The sequence below is a fragment of the Spizellomyces punctatus genome (assembly GCF_000182565.1).
Source record: "Spizellomyces punctatus DAOM BR117 chromosome Unknown supercont1.17, whole genome shotgun sequence".
Classification (NCBI taxonomy): Eukaryota; Fungi; Chytridiomycota; class Chytridiomycetes; order Spizellomycetales; family Spizellomycetaceae; genus Spizellomyces; species Spizellomyces punctatus.
In genome coordinates, this window is record NW_015971553.1 from 219415 (window position 1) to 234497 (window position 15083).

Sequence of the window (15083 nt, forward strand, 5' to 3'; positions counted from 1 at the left end):
TCGACGATCGTTGCGCTTTCTCCTGCTTTTCCTTCTACTAGCCATTGCCCATTGGCAAACACTCAGTCAGCAGGACGTAGGAGAAGCTTTTACCGCACAAGTCGGCGCAACGGTTCACCTGCGACGTGAATATGACAACAAAGAGGCCTGTTCCCGAAGAAGGTGACCCAGCAGAAGCCAACGGGACAGACAAACGGCCAAAAGTTGATGGGCCCAATGAGGACAAGTTAGGAGCAACAGATGACTTGGTCATTTCCAGTGATGCGGAGCATCCTGCAAACCTCATTCCGGAGCTGTGTCGATTGTTTTGGACTCTGGGTTGGGTGACTGGTACCGGGTAGGTGATCTAGGCCCCTTTCCGTATCTCGACGTCGTCGACCTTGTGATTCCTTACCCGCGTGTTTGCAGCGGTGGTATCACCATCAAACGGGACAACCATATATATATTGCTCCGTCTGGAGTTCAAAAGGAACGTATCCTACCCAAGCATCTTTACGTTCTGACAGCCAGCCTTCCCCGCACCATCCTCCGATCTCCTCCCCCGTCCCTCAAGCTAAAACCCTCACAGTGCACACCTCTATTTGCTAATGCCTACGATATGCGTAATGCTGGTGCATGCATTCACACGCACTCCCAGAATGCAGTCATGGCGACGTTAATGTATGGCAAAGAATTTGTTATAACTCACCAAGAGATGATCAAGGGTATCAGGAAAGGCAGTACTAAAGAGAATTTGAGATACTTTGATAAGTTGGTTGTTCCAATTGTGGAAAATACTGCACAAGAGGAGGATTTGAAGGACAGGATGGCCAAGGTAATGTGACGATATACATGGTCTAGCGGAGAGGCATAAGCCTAACATTTTACCTCCTTATAAGGCCATTGAGGATTACCCTGACACGAACGCTGTTTTGGTCAGACGTCATGGTGTGTACGTATGGGGAGAGAATTGGGAAAAGGGTGAGTTTTACTTTGCAATACGTTCACCACCCCTGGGACTTGCATTTGTTGACGATTTTGCCCATCCTTAGCCAAATCCATGACGGAGTGCTACGATTATCTGTTTGAAATTGCGGTGAAGATGAAGACTGCTGGGTTGGATCCAACCAAAATACCGGATGACAGCGAATATAGGCACCTCTGCGAGCACTGTTAAGGCTCACCTGGGGGAATGGATGGAGGGCGGTGAAATCGGCATACCTTCTTCTCCATGTTTAAGGAAGGAATTGACTTTTTTATATTCATACATGATCTGTAACTACGGAGTTTAAGACAATATAACGGGGTATATACGGATGATAAAATAACTACTTCTACGTTGACGATTCTTGACTGTAAACTATTTAATAACATTTAATTCTCTGGAAACTTATTCTCCAGGATTATCCTATGTGGTGATTATTATTCCTCGCAGCAGCAAAAGCACGCTTCTTTCTGAAAGTATCGGCCGGCATCGGCGTAGTTATTCAGGTATGCAATGCGATGACTGTTGGTATCGGTGTCTGGAGACCGATTCAGGGATGTCCAAACTGTCAACTGCATGAACAGAAGAACAAACCGACTTGAGTAACCTCTAGAGTAAAATCAGCAGGCTGACTCTGTATCTAGAACGAACCTCTTTGAAAACACGGACACATCTGATGTAGTTGCTAGCGTCGAGGGTAAAGCGATGGTAGAGGCCTGCAGGCTAATACAGATGTCCGCATTAGTTCTTGATAATACCCCTTTTGCAGCTAAATCATCTTTGCATCCGCTCACCAGGACAATCAAGTCGCTCGGCCCAGCCTTGATACGGATCCAAACATCATTGGGACTTCGTACATCAAAGAACCCAGAACCTTCTACAACGAACCGAATCTCTTCATCGGGATGCATGTGTTCCGTGAAAAACATGTTGATCAACTGTTCATAATTAGGAAGCAGCTCTTTTGAGATTGTAATTTCATCTCGGTGCTTGTAGGCGCGCTCTGTACAAATCTCATCAATGTGGAGCATGTAGTTGGGGAGTGATACATCTATCCGTGAAATTTGGATGCCCATTTTTGCAAGGAGTGAGAGCGGGACGGGGCGGTTGGGAGTGTACTGGTGTGGGTAGCGGCCATCGGAACGGTCGGTCGTATTGTAGTACCACGCTTCTACCATCGTGCAGAAAACTTGTCACTAGATGGGGGATAGTTGGGTTTGTTGACAGTGAAGGATGGGGTCTGGGCAAAGAGCGTTGCCAGGAAGGTGGATGGGTCTTTCTGAAGCCATGCGTCCTTAAAAGAGGCGGGGTGTACTGACTCAGCACCCAACGGGCACTGGCCGGCATCCCCGCAATGACGTCGAGGAACAACGGTCACAGGCTCAACTCCTGCGGGCCCTCAACATACACAAACGTTTGTTGAATGCAAAAGGGGGGGTAGATTCCATCGTGGACAAAAAAAAAAAAAATACAAAAACAAATAAATAAAGGAGGGGAGACAAACCCTAGGAAAAGCGCGGGGGGATTAATATTACAAGGAATCCCCCCGAGGAACGCGACACGGTGATTGTCCGGAAGCGGCAGACACGACTCTTCAATTCCACTCAACTGGCATCCCCGTCTCACCTTTCTGACGCAACCATGTCGGCGACGACGACGAACCCCACATCCCTTGTCTCCCTTGTAATTAAACAAGTGATCAGCTGGCTAGGGGCCGATCTCTCGCAGCAGCCACCAACTGTCCCGCTGACACCTCTCATTGTCGGATTGACAGGGCCGCAAGGGATAGGAAAGACCACCCTTGTACGGCAAGTCGTGCAAACTCTAAATAACCCACCTTACAACCTAAAAGCAACACATTTTAGCCTTGATGACCTCTACTATCCCCATGCCACCTTGCAAGACATTGCAAACCATAATGCAGATAACCCCCTTTTGCAGTGGAGGGGAAACCCCGGTACGCACGACATCGCTTTGGGTGAGCAAGTATTGGAGGCGTTCAAGAGGGGCAACCAAACCAAGAAGGACATACACATACCTGTGTACGACAAGTCTCTAAATAACGGCAGGGGCGATCGGATTGACCAGGCACATTGGAAAAAGGCTCAACCTCCTTTCCATCTTATCATTCTGGAAGGATGGTGTTTAGGCTTTACCCCACCAACCGATATCACCCCTCTTTACAACTCCGACACAGTTCCGGACACCTCCCTCCTACCTGCCTTTCCGCACTTGCGCGCTCACTCTGTAGAGCATATACAAACCGTCCTCGAACACCTGACACACCAACAGCGTCTGACAAAGTACATGGATGCTCTGATACATATTCACCCATCATCTCTGTCTCATGTTTACACCTGGCGTCTGGAGCAAGAGCATACCATGAAGGCATCGAATGGTGGATATGGTATGTCGGATCAAGAGGTTAAAGAGTTTGTCGATATGTTCATGCCACTTTACGCGGCTTGTTTGCCTGGGTTATTAGAGAGAGGATGGCAGGGGGGACATTATTTAAGGGTCACACTTGACGAGCGTAGAGAGATACTGGACGTTAATGGCTCATGATCACCATTACACCAAATATTTTCCTCTTTCAGGAAGTTCATGTACCATAGCAAAGCATGTACCTAGTTTCTGTGAATATCGGTGCCAATCCATATTCATCAGTATCTGTCTTCATGTAGATTACGGCAAGAATGGCTATTGAATGCACTAAAAGCTTGTCAAATCTAGTTCGAATATAGATAACATAAATAATTCACTAATCAGCAACGGAAACAGGATTCCATTCAATTTCTTGGCCCAAGGGTCTTATGTAGCAGACTCGCTTCTGTTACGGTCCTCGTTGGCGACGACGACCTCAGGTTTAAGAAGGTCGTCTTCGTTGATCTTTCTCTGGTGGCGTCGGCAGAGGAGATTCGGATTGTGTCGAATCCGTCGTTCCGGCGGTGGTGATCGATCGGGAAGGGCTGGAGTGGCGAACCGTTAGCCGGCCCTGACTGTATGCAGCCAGTCGAGCCAACCATTGCAGGAACACGGACGCAGCCGGCGAGGAAGATAAGCGAACTGAAGTGCCTTGCGCGGTCAAAGGGAATGTTGATTGATCGACACTGAACAAGTTAAGGAGAAGGGTGAGATTGGAAGGAGAGAAAGGTGGAGGATCGAGATCCTGATAACATGAATTGGATTAGTTATATTATTCTTAAACCAGGTAATGGGGACAACACAATACCTCATCGATCACACCGAAGCATGTCTTGATATTCCCAAGCAGGCTCTCCCAAATGTCTTGAACTTCATCTCCAAAATCACTGTCGTCTCCCATCTCGAGTATCATTGTCATCTTCTCCGCGACGTCTCTTACTGCTTGCAGCTTGTTATGGGGTATACGGGCGACATATACCACCAATGGTGGCATTTCATAGCTGTTTGCAGACATAGTGGACGAGCCACGAGATGACAAGCTTCCCCTTGACACAGCCGAAGTAGTAGAGCTTCGCGGGGATCCCTTTTTCCCTTTTGTACTGCGCCGAGGACTTTTGCTCGCATGGACAAGTATTGCAGTTATACTTTCATCACCTGGGGAAGCCCCGTCGTGGTTAAATGTGCTGGGTGGGACGCCCATCCAAATGAGGGACCCAACGTCGTCAGGAAGACTGGGTGAGCCAATGTTGGGAGAAATTGGAAGCTCCAGTTTTGGTATAACTGACTCCGTCACACATCGCTGGAGAGTGTATGGGGGGCCTACCGCGTCAATCAAACAGGAATGTAGTCGTCGGATTCGGGCGACTACCGCTATTTCCCAGGCGTCAGATGGAGGATACTCAACAGCGGAGCGCTCACGAGCAAGCGCGCATAAACAGTCCATGAGTACATCGCTTTTCCATTTTTGAGCCTGCGATATGCTGGTAGCAGAAGTTCCTATCAGCTGTGCTCCACTTTGCAGCTTTAGCAAATTTTCACTCCCAGTAACATCGTCAGTCGCCATGTTTCCTTCCGTCATGGCTTTCCATTGATCAACTTCTTTGATTACCAGGGATCCGATCTCTTGTGATTTGAGCTTGGATCTCCCTTCTAACCGAACACTTTCCAACATTTCACCGCGCATATCATACGATTTTGCCGCTTGATGCGCCAAGGATGCAAAGAACTCCACCGTTCCATCATCTTCATTTTGTATACGCTCAAAGTACAAGCCAGCAAGTCCGCAAAGACCGCGCGTGATACCCGCTAGATCATATCCATCGGCCACCAAACCGCTTATCACGCTGATAAGTTGCGCACCAGCAGTCGACCATGCCTCTTGATAAGCGGAGCTATCGCTGCGATAAATGTATCGGTTTGCGGCACACGCAGTTGCTCGAGATAAGGCGAATGGAACAGCAATTTTTGGAGTAAGATGCACTATATGCCGTACTGCTAACGCTGTGGTATCCAGAATGGCCAAACTTGCTGACGGATCGCTTTTTTTCATCCTCCACGCCGCGAGTGCTCGTTTTAGATTGATGGAAACCATTGCTGGAGCTAAAGCATCATACCCTGACAAGCAGCGGGAGGTCGAGATCGAGAATGCTTTATCAACATACCGTCCCGCGAGATCATAGATTTCAAAGATGCGAGTCTCGTCCGCGGTACCCACACTTCGCATCGTATCTCCAAGAATTTCCCATCCTCTCGCCAAAACTCCTTCATGACACGCACGGTTAGAAGCCTCCTTCAAGATGCTTTCAAACTGTTCAATGCGCTGGACCCAAATTTCAGGGTCATGTGGCACTGATTTAGCTATTGGCGATGTGTCGGTATGGCGTTCACATATAATGGCCAGCCCGTGGAATATCAGTGCAAACCGAGCATAGTGCCGCTTTTTGGCCTCTTCAAGTCCCTTCCGTGCATACTCGGCAGCCATTGCAAACATCCCTTGCGCTAACAGCGCCTCAGTCAATTGTTGCAGTGCTTGAAAATAGAAGACTACATTTAGGGTGAAACCCATGGATTGAATATTTCGCGATGGGGTTTTCGGGCGGTGGGGTGGGTGTACCATGTCGGTGGTTCCAGACTGGGCTTGGAGATCCTCGATAGTGGACACGATGGAAGCGAAACTGCATAAAGTGACGAGTAATCAGATTGATCCCTATCAATACCTTCTAGTTCAAGACTCACCCTTTTGCTGCAATGTCCAAGTTCCACCTCAGCATGTTGGCTTCACCTCCGATTTCGAAACATCTCAAAATCATTTCAGCACAGCTTTCAGTTGCCGTCCTCTCATTTGTCGATTGCAGTTCTGCCTGAAGCTCCGAAATCAACTTTCCCATGATATGATCCACCCGTTCCAAAATTGATCCAAGTAAGACAGATGGTTCTCTCCGCTGTGTCCGGGAAATCGATGTGGTTGCTGATGAGTGTCGGCCACCCCGACTGGCGACACTTATGTTGCTGGAATGGGATGGCATGCGGCTTAGCGTCTCGCCGATGACCGATCCTCTAGTTGCGTCGCTGGTCAACGGTTTTTGCGGTCCCACGCCAACGGGGTTGGATTGTCCACCTTGTTCGGATTGGGATACTTCCTCTTGGTGCAGCAACATGGCCAACTTCCTGTTCACAACCTCCGGATCCGCCACATCCGCTATCTGCAAAATCTTGATTAGTAGCCGACATCGACACAACTCATACTCTCTGACGACATCTGTCCCATAAAACCATCCCAATCTCTCTGTTAAGGCGTGATCTGCCATGTTCCTCAATATTTTGATGTTATTTGGGGAATCCAGCACGTACACCGAATCCTCGAATTGAATATCTGACACGGGTAGCACAATTCCGCCTCCAGATGTTGGGGTGTAAATTCTTCGGTCATCTGGTACCAGCGCCCGTCCACATGAGACGGAAAAGAAGCTCTCAATTCCATCGGCAATGCATCCCATCGAGACTAAGGCTTCAGCTTTCAGGAGTCGCGCAAATGCCAGCAGCGGAGATGATTTGCACTTGTTCACAGCTATGAACTCAATGAACGAGGTCAGTGGTACAGCTTCCCCAGGACGATCGGCCGCGGTCAGGTCACCCGCCACGAAGCATAGTGATTCCGCCAATTCCCATGAATCACATCGGTAAAGGTCAGAAAATAGGTCCAGGCTTGGGTAGACGTAAGGCGGAAGGTAGCTCGCAAACGAGGGCGGTGTACCAGGATGAGGAATCGTTCCTTGAAGTGGTGCGCTAAACAAATGTGCAGCGAGAAGTACCAAAGACTGTCGTTTATCAAGGTTTGTCGAGATATATGAGCACTGAACCATTTTCGTGACTGCAACGCCTGCTAGGATGGAGTTCTTTACTCCGCCAACCAGTGACAATATACGTGGTTTACTTGGTGTCCGATTTGTCCACAAGTCGCTTGGGTCCGCCACCAAAGACTTCCAATCCGCAACAACCTTTTCCCTTTCAAACACAGCGTCCACGCATTTGGACCAGAATAAACATGCACTTTCACGGTCGCCTTTGGCAAACAGCAGATTTGCATACTCGTTTGCTGCCATCGCTATAGCATTGCGTGCATCGTGAGACTTTGCCACACGCAATGCTTCCTCGTATCCCTGTACAGCGGCAAGGAACGTACGGGACATAGTTGGAGACTGAATGCTCGCTTGTGCGCGGTCAAGTACAAACTCGGCATGAAGCCCGCGTGCATGCAGAAGTAGTTGCAATGGTGTATTTGTAGGCTGACTTGCGCCTAGCCACCGATCCAGATCATGTGCAGCCCATTTCTTTCCTACGTCTGTTCCACCTTTGAGATTCTCATAAGCTGTAGCAAGCAAAGGCCGTAAAAAACGTCCGTAAATGCCTTTGAAAATTGTATCAAAGCGCATGCCGAACTCAATCATGCGGTAGTGTTTTTTTGCACTATGCATGGCTTCGATTGTGAAGAGACTGAACTGGGCTATGAATGGAATGTCCACCATGTGTACCTGCACTTCCCCGTGTCGATCGATCCACCCGGCAAGATATTGATGTCCATAGAGTTCGGAAAGACTACTGAGAGGCAACACACTAGATGACTCTTGTCCACCGCGAAAGGGATCCGAACCTTTGGCTGCAGTAGTTGGTCGGGAGGGATATGTAAATGTTCTGCCTGTATTGGGTCGCGAACTTAAGCCAACTGGACTTGAGTTTTCATCCTCTTCGTCAGCCTTCCGGATTTTCACACCCTGCAATAGGTCCAGTAGGCATGTCCCAGCGATCCACCATGCCCTCCACAAAGAATTTCGGTGAAACTCCGTGCCCGTGACAATATTGCGTTGCAACAGGTATCGCTGTACACTCCAAAGGTGACGACAGCTTTCGAGGACTTGAAGCCATTGGCCCACGCGGGTGGCTATTACAATTGACTGAACTATCGATTGAAGCGCATCCGTAATCATGCGAGTTAGGTCGGAGTGAGCAGATTTTGTTGCAATTTCTTCCGTTGCACTGACTCGTGCATTGGTAGATGTCCGTCCTCGGGCTTCGCTAGCATTGCTGGGAACTCGTAGCTCATTCAGTAGCACTCTTCCACAATTTCGCAGCTCCAACGCCTCCCTCAACGTTACGTCGACTGCACCGCCGAAATCTCTTCCTTGTGCATCTCTCTGAAGCTGCTCAAACACTGCCAGTCCGTGGACTAGTGCAAGACGAGAGGACCAGGGCGCCTCATACTCGAGGATAATACGCAATCGACGCGCAAATCGCCGGCGACGCCATAAGGACGAGAGAACCAAGTCCAAAATTCTGGCTGCACGATCTTTTCGTTCCAGCTCGGCGGGAGGCAGTCCTGCAAAATAGGTCTGTCGTGCCGCGCCTCGTTTACGACGGAGGGTCGCGTTATCTAAGGTTTCTCCTTCGGCGGCTGTGCGTGTAGACTGAACACTGGGACTTCGAGATCTCGATCGGGGTGATTCAGATTTTGGCGGCTTTGCAGTTGCATCGACAGAAGTGTCGCGCGACGTGCCCAGTGTTCTGTCCGTTGCAGGTGCTCCATGGACCATTTCGCTGCGTGTTCTCCGTGGGTCGTGATGGTCTGTTGACTCTCGCCGGCCACCCTCGCTTTTCGGTCGCACAGCGGGAACCGTGTCAGTAGTTCCATATTCGGCTGGTTCTTCTTCAAGTTGTTCCGTGTGAGCAGCAGATTTGGGACGTCGAAGAGTGGGCACATTGCTGGAAGTCCGCCCCCTAAAAGTATTGATAAGAGGAGTACGTGCAAAGCATACGGTCGGTATGTGAACAGGTGTATGTAAATCCAGGACGTGAAACTCACTTCCTTCCTCGTCTCTTATCATCGCTTTTCCCAATACCAAAACCAACTCTCTTGTCAGCAAACAGACTCCTCTTTTTACGCTTAGCCAGTGCTGCATCCTTTCCCCTCGTATCGTCCTCCCCGCCATCATCAGAACGCAAAATGGATAAATTCCTTCTCTCAGTCCATTCTTCTGCATCAATACACACACGCACAGCTGCATCAATCAGCGTAGATGCGAGACACCATGCTGCAGCAAACCATGATAACTCCATATATCGAGGGTTTTTGCGAAAACGGGTCAGATTTTCCATGGCAATGTCCGGTCCAGAATGTACCAGAACAGAGAATAGTTCTTTCAGGGACGTTGCTGTTGCGTCGAGAGTTTTGCGGTGGATAGAAACAGTGGAAGAAGCCACAGAAGGCGCTATACCCGCTAAGCTGCCTTCCGGTTGCTGTGATGGAGAGGCTGGTGCAAATGCATTGCTTGTCGGGAAACTAGCTTTGGTTATCTGCAACTCCAAGTACTCACAGAAGGCGTCTAGTTTTCTTGGAGTTTGTTCCCCGTATCCCTTTGCGGGTTCGCTGGAAATCGCGAGTACAGTATGATACGCAAAATCAACTGAAAATCCCCCAGGCCCCTTCCCTTTTCTTTTTCCCATGTTCTTCTTTGCTGCCCGTTGACCGATGCCCAACCACTCATGCTCTAGGTACGATGAACTCATGATTCGCGTATCCAAGAGTCCTGGAACAGAGTGAATGACTCCCAGCGCCTCTTCGGCGACTTTCACAGCAAGAGCAACATCTCTTGATCGTCTTTTTGACGTCAGTCGTCGCACCAAATGGAAAGATACGTATGCAAAATGGTCTCGCACACCTTGGGCCCGATCATCGCCTAAGATGGGGGAACACTTCAGGAATATCACATGGCAGGTCAAAAGAATTTTGATGAGGAACGGCATGGGGGTTGGCAATGGCGTGTTGAACGAGAGAAAAGTCGGATCTGGTACATCCTCAATTCGCAAAATTGGGATTAAGATTTCGTAGCATTTGAAGGATGATAATAGCATCAACCGATCATCCCCAATCCTTTGAGCCAGCTCGACGGCTATTAGCAGCTCTTTGCAAGAGCGTAATCGTAGCATCTGCGCTCCTAATATATCTCTTGTACCTTCTGCATCGGAGTAAGGAATCGCATTGGTATCCGCAAACGTCCGGTCTACATGAGCATAGACACTTTCGATAAATGAGCGAATAATCAACGGCGAAGTCTCTTCGGCATCCTCATCGTTCAACTTGAACACTTCCTCAGCATACGAGTCTATGCTTTGCGGCGGACACAGTGTCTTATTCCCTTCTGATGCTCGTAAACTGGCATCAGGAGCGTCCCAGGCAACAAAATGAGAGCGTAGAATGCTGTAAGCCAACCCGGCAACACGGTCGCATCCCGCTTCATGTGCAATTTGAGCAACTTGACCCCAACAAAGAACCAATGGAAGAGGTAAGCATGCAACAATCGGTCGACAGGTTTCACCCATCCCCCCTATCATGCGTCCATTTGTATCATATACAGCGCATGCGAAGGCATACGATTGATTCGGCGTGAGTCCAGATATGGTAATGTCAGTTCCAGGACGTGCCGGAGTGGCAGACCCTTGATAGAAGACGTCACTGACGGTAACCGGTCCTGTGGGGTGGGATGTCGTGTTTCGGCAGAAAACTTGATACGCATGAGGGAAAATCTGGCGTCCTGTTTTATCGCACATGGGTTGAGGGCGGATAGTAATAGATGTGGGTGTTCTTCGGATAAAAAGAGGTGCTGGACACCTGTTTTGCGTGGTAGGATGCGAAGTGGTATCAGCGGAGAATAACTTGTCCAGTAACCTTCTCTCCTCCTTTTGGGCTTTCGTGAGAAGTTGAGCAGACCGATCCAAGAGGACTGCCTTCTGCTCTTTTCCCAAATTCGAGCCCTCCGAAGCGTGCACAGCCACCATCAGTGCGGTCAGGACTAGGTTTTCCCCGCAGCATGCTTTTATATCCTCTTCACTGGGCGCTGTCAGAGGTTCGCTCAAATGCCGGTGCTTGTTTGTTAGCCGAAGTTGCTCTTGTTCCTTTTTGTTTTGGACAACAATATTTTCGTGATGTTTCAACTTCATCCGACACCGAAACAGGGAACGTGAAATGTTCACAGCGGCACATGCAAGCTCGCGACAAGTTGAAGTGGGTTTTGCTGAATCTTTCTTACGATTATCCAATTCAGCTACTTCCACATCAGATGTTCTATCGTCATGCAGCCCGTTGATGCGTATTCCTTTATGGAATCTCACGTTGCAAGTAATAGAGTCTAACCCATCCAAGCCATCGCCCATCCGTACCCTGGCAACGGCTATCCTCCGCTCCACATCGTCCAAAACGTCGACAGCCTCCTTGAACTCTCCTAAGCACTCCAATATTATTGCTAACTTTGCACCAACATCCACCGCAAAGATCGCATCATCTATGTCCAACTCCGTGAGCGTTGCGTGGAGAGACCGCAACAAGATAACACTCATGCTATCCATCGATAATACGTTGCATTTGGGGGCATCGGATATGGACACAAAGTCCTTAAGCAAAGGCTCAAGAAAGTGCCATATAAACTGACAAGCGTCGCCAATCAGACGAGGCATCGTCTGTCCTAAATCTGATTTATCCATGCATTCCGCCAGGGCGTCGAGTAAGCCAGCGGCAGCTGTTTGAAGTTGGCTAGAAAACTCTAACCGCCGGATCCGAAGATCTGTAGTAGTCGCCGTCAACCGCTGAGTATCAAATCCAACTTTGCGCTCCGAGTGCACGACGGTTTGAAAATTGATAGCTGCAAGACGTAGAACGAGCTCTTTGGATGCAACATCTTGCTCATCCTTGGTATACTCCCCATTGAATGCGTCGGTGTCCAACAATGCGTCCAAAATTCTCGCGAGAATACTGAATCTCTCCCACTGGTGGTACGCAAAGAGGTGTCTCGCATATGCCATCAAGTCGTCCAGATGAAGAAGGCCCAACCGCCGTTGAGACATGATTCGAGAGACATCTGCCGGGCGCGGAGACCGTCCCAGTCGCAAATCGGTTGTGTATGCAGACACAAGCTTGGAAAGTGACAGAAAGCTCTCGGGCTCGGAAATGATGATTTCGAATCCCACATCCAAAAGCTTCATGGCCAGCTGCTCATTTCGGTTAAAGTCTTCAGACAACTTTTCTATGTACGTCATAGTTACATCCGGTGAGGCGAGAGCATGAAGGCCTTGCACAACCGCGTGGAATCTGTCCCGATCACCACTGAACGAACCAAGCATGTACAAGACGTCAAAAACCATTTGACGTTTGGCCCGCCCCTCTTCCGTATCATCCGCGCGCTGACCTGTTTTACTTTTTCGACTACGACTTGTTTGCTGTTTGCTGCTGCCTGCCTTGTAATCCTTCCCACCCAAGTCTGTAAACATCGTTTCAGAAAACGAGTCACCCTCTTCTCCGCCATCAACCTTGGAGTCATCGCCCAGTCCATATGCCACCAGGCTTTCTGCATCACTCGTAGTCATTGCCGAGCCCTCCCGGTCCATGCGTCGACGCCCTGGGAAACGGTTGACGCGATCCGGCCCGGGTAGCTGACTGATTGCCTTGACGGATAGAGTTCGGACCAGAGTTCGACCGCCACCTCTGGGTCGCCATTGTAAGTCGCCTGTTCCATCTGTCGCCTGACTCGCAGATGATGCACGGGGTCCAGCAGATGACGGCAAACCCGTTATACTTTGCATAGATCCAGCGAGATCGAAGAAAGACGACGTCAATTGCCTTCCCCGACCAGCAAACCCGTTAAAAAGGGGTCCACCCCGTGCTGGCGAGGCTTTCTCCAAATTACGCAAAGGCGTTTGAGAAACAACGGAGGAACGCAAGTCTTCCTCGGGAATACTACCAAATCCACTGAGTGACCCACTTGTTTGTTTCAGGGCCCCGGTGACCACATTTCCCGCAGCCATTATCTGGGGAATGGCATCGGCATTTGCAACTTTCTTTCCTTCCACGATAGCGCGCACTTCACATGCGAAGATCAGCAAGTTTAGTCGATGCGTAGTGGCGTCAATGATGTCTTGCGTCTGCGGTTCGACGTCACCAGCTGTTTCCGCGTCGGTTGCCGTCTCACCGAGTTTGGCTACTGCCTCTAGGATGGTCTCCTCAGCTTGCGCGTAGGCTTTCTGTCTTATATAGCAGTTATAGACGGAGACATAATATTCAATTCGCCATGGCAGGTATTCTGGCTTGAGAAGGGGAGCGCAGCTTTCAACATATGATATCGCTCGAAGGAGAACATCAACGATCTGCACATGTCCGCAGAATCAGAGGGCTATACAAGCTGCAATTATTGTCATCATGGAGGACTCACCTCATCCGAGTACTGGATACTTGCGACCTCGTCCGCAATTGTTCGCACTTGCACGCTGCCCGACCACACTAACCAAGCACCTTCACTCTCCTCCATAAACACACTCCCTTTCATCACATCCAACATGCTTGAAAGTACATCAAGAATCTTCTCAAAAATACCACAAGATCGGAAAAGTGGATCGACAGAGCGGAGTGTTAAGTAGGTGGCCATCAGGTGTCCGTATTGTGCACGATGACGAAGGGTTTGAGGTGATGGGTTTGGCTGGGGTGGAGTATGAGGTATAGAGGAGGGTACCGGAGTGGCCAATCGAGAGGTTAGGAACGCTTCAGGTGCTTCTTTCAGGAATTTTGTGAAGCAAATCTCGTCCGCTGCGTCGTGAAAGCCTGGAATCCCCAACAATTGCTCCCCAGTCGCAACCATTTTGGAATACAAGTCTTCTTCCGAAAGATGCGGACCAAACATGTCCCAGCACTTGGAGAGCTGTAGACATAGCATCCGTCTTCGTGTATTTAGCGAAGAATGTAATTTTTCTTGATGGTCGCTATCTTGCACATGGTGCTTGGCGATACGATCCTTTTCTACAGTGGCATGGAAAGCCCTCACCCTTTTAACGCACGTATTTACCTCATGCTCGAATACAGAGCGGAGAGATGCTGTAGACATGCGCCCGAGCAGTGGATCGAGAAGTTGTATTGGCGGAGCTTTAATTGCCATGAAGGAGCCAGTAAAACCCTTGTTGAGAGGGAGTAGCACACCCCCGGCGGCAGTGCCTTTTCTTGCAGTATTTGCATGTTTCAGATTGGTGCTCTTCGAGGGCAGGCTTGACGGCGCCGTTGTCGCCATCTTTGGCGTACTGGAAACTGACGGATCGTAGGTTGTGGAAGTGATCTTGGAGTGCTTACGCGATGCTGATTAAATGTGCACTTGATCGACCCCATTCTTGCCAATACACTACAGCTATTCCAGGACTTGCATCGCAGCATACAACCTTATGATCGGTGAGCCCCAGAGGACGCAATCAAAATAAAGTATTTAATGAGCCAGAGGATGAACAACATCCTCCAACAATTCTCCAAGACCATCTACCCTTTGACGCTCGCGCGCTACGGCTGGTCTTCATGCGATCATCTTTAGGAAATTCTAAATTACCATATCGAAAGACATATAACCTACAAATGAGAGCACCCTATTTAGTCCACCACTCCTCCCATAACTACCGTCTGAAATTCCTTATATGTACTATGCAAGGGTCGTACTCTCATGTTATTTCCATCCACGTAGCATGTAGGTAGATGACGTCCGTAGATTGAGACCTCCGCAGGGCTTTCCAGTTACGTCACGTTAGACCATGAAAGATACATCTCCATGCAGCCCATCACCCTAATATAAGAGACTGAGGACATTGAAACTAGCCTTAACTGCCTACCGAACTCATCTTT

The 15083-nt window shown here is 49.3% G+C and overlaps 4 protein-coding genes across 4 annotated transcripts; 2 read left to right on the top strand and 2 right to left on the bottom strand.

The window, feature by feature from the left end:
- The first annotated feature begins 37 nt into the window (after positions 1-37).
- On the top strand, positions 38-1513 carry SPPG_07729 (methylthioribulose-1-phosphate dehydratase). The gene is made up of 4 exons (XM_016755887.1): positions 38-337; positions 409-814; positions 879-960; positions 1032-1513. Exons 1-4 carry the CDS (start codon positions 132-134, stop codon positions 1154-1156), a joined length of 819 nt encoding a protein of 272 aa, XP_016604943.1. The 5' UTR covers positions 38-131; the 3' UTR covers positions 1157-1513.
- On the bottom strand, positions 1208-2527 carry SPPG_07730 (uncharacterized protein). The gene is made up of 3 exons (XM_016755888.1): positions 1759-2527; positions 1616-1687; positions 1208-1536 (listed from the first exon to the last, which is right to left on the bottom strand). The coding sequence occupies exons 1-3, from the start codon at positions 2140-2142 to the stop codon at positions 1402-1404; spliced, it is 591 nt and encodes a 196-aa protein (XP_016604944.1). The 5' UTR covers positions 2143-2527; the 3' UTR covers positions 1208-1401.
- SPPG_07731 (uncharacterized protein) lies at positions 2501-3757 on the top strand. The gene has a single exon (XM_016755889.1). It carries the CDS (start codon positions 2606-2608, stop codon positions 3527-3529), a length of 924 nt encoding a protein of 307 aa, XP_016604945.1. The 5' UTR covers positions 2501-2605; the 3' UTR covers positions 3530-3757.
- SPPG_07732 (uncharacterized protein) lies at positions 3598-14491 on the bottom strand. Its single transcript, XM_016755890.1, has 5 exons — positions 13642-14491; positions 9246-13576; positions 6125-9160; positions 4197-6063; positions 3598-4133 (listed from the first exon to the last, which is right to left on the bottom strand). Exons 1-5 carry the CDS (start codon positions 14485-14487, stop codon positions 3831-3833), a joined length of 10383 nt encoding a protein of 3460 aa, XP_016604946.1. The 5' UTR covers positions 14488-14491; the 3' UTR covers positions 3598-3830.
- Between the last annotated feature and the right edge of the window lie 592 nt (positions 14492-15083).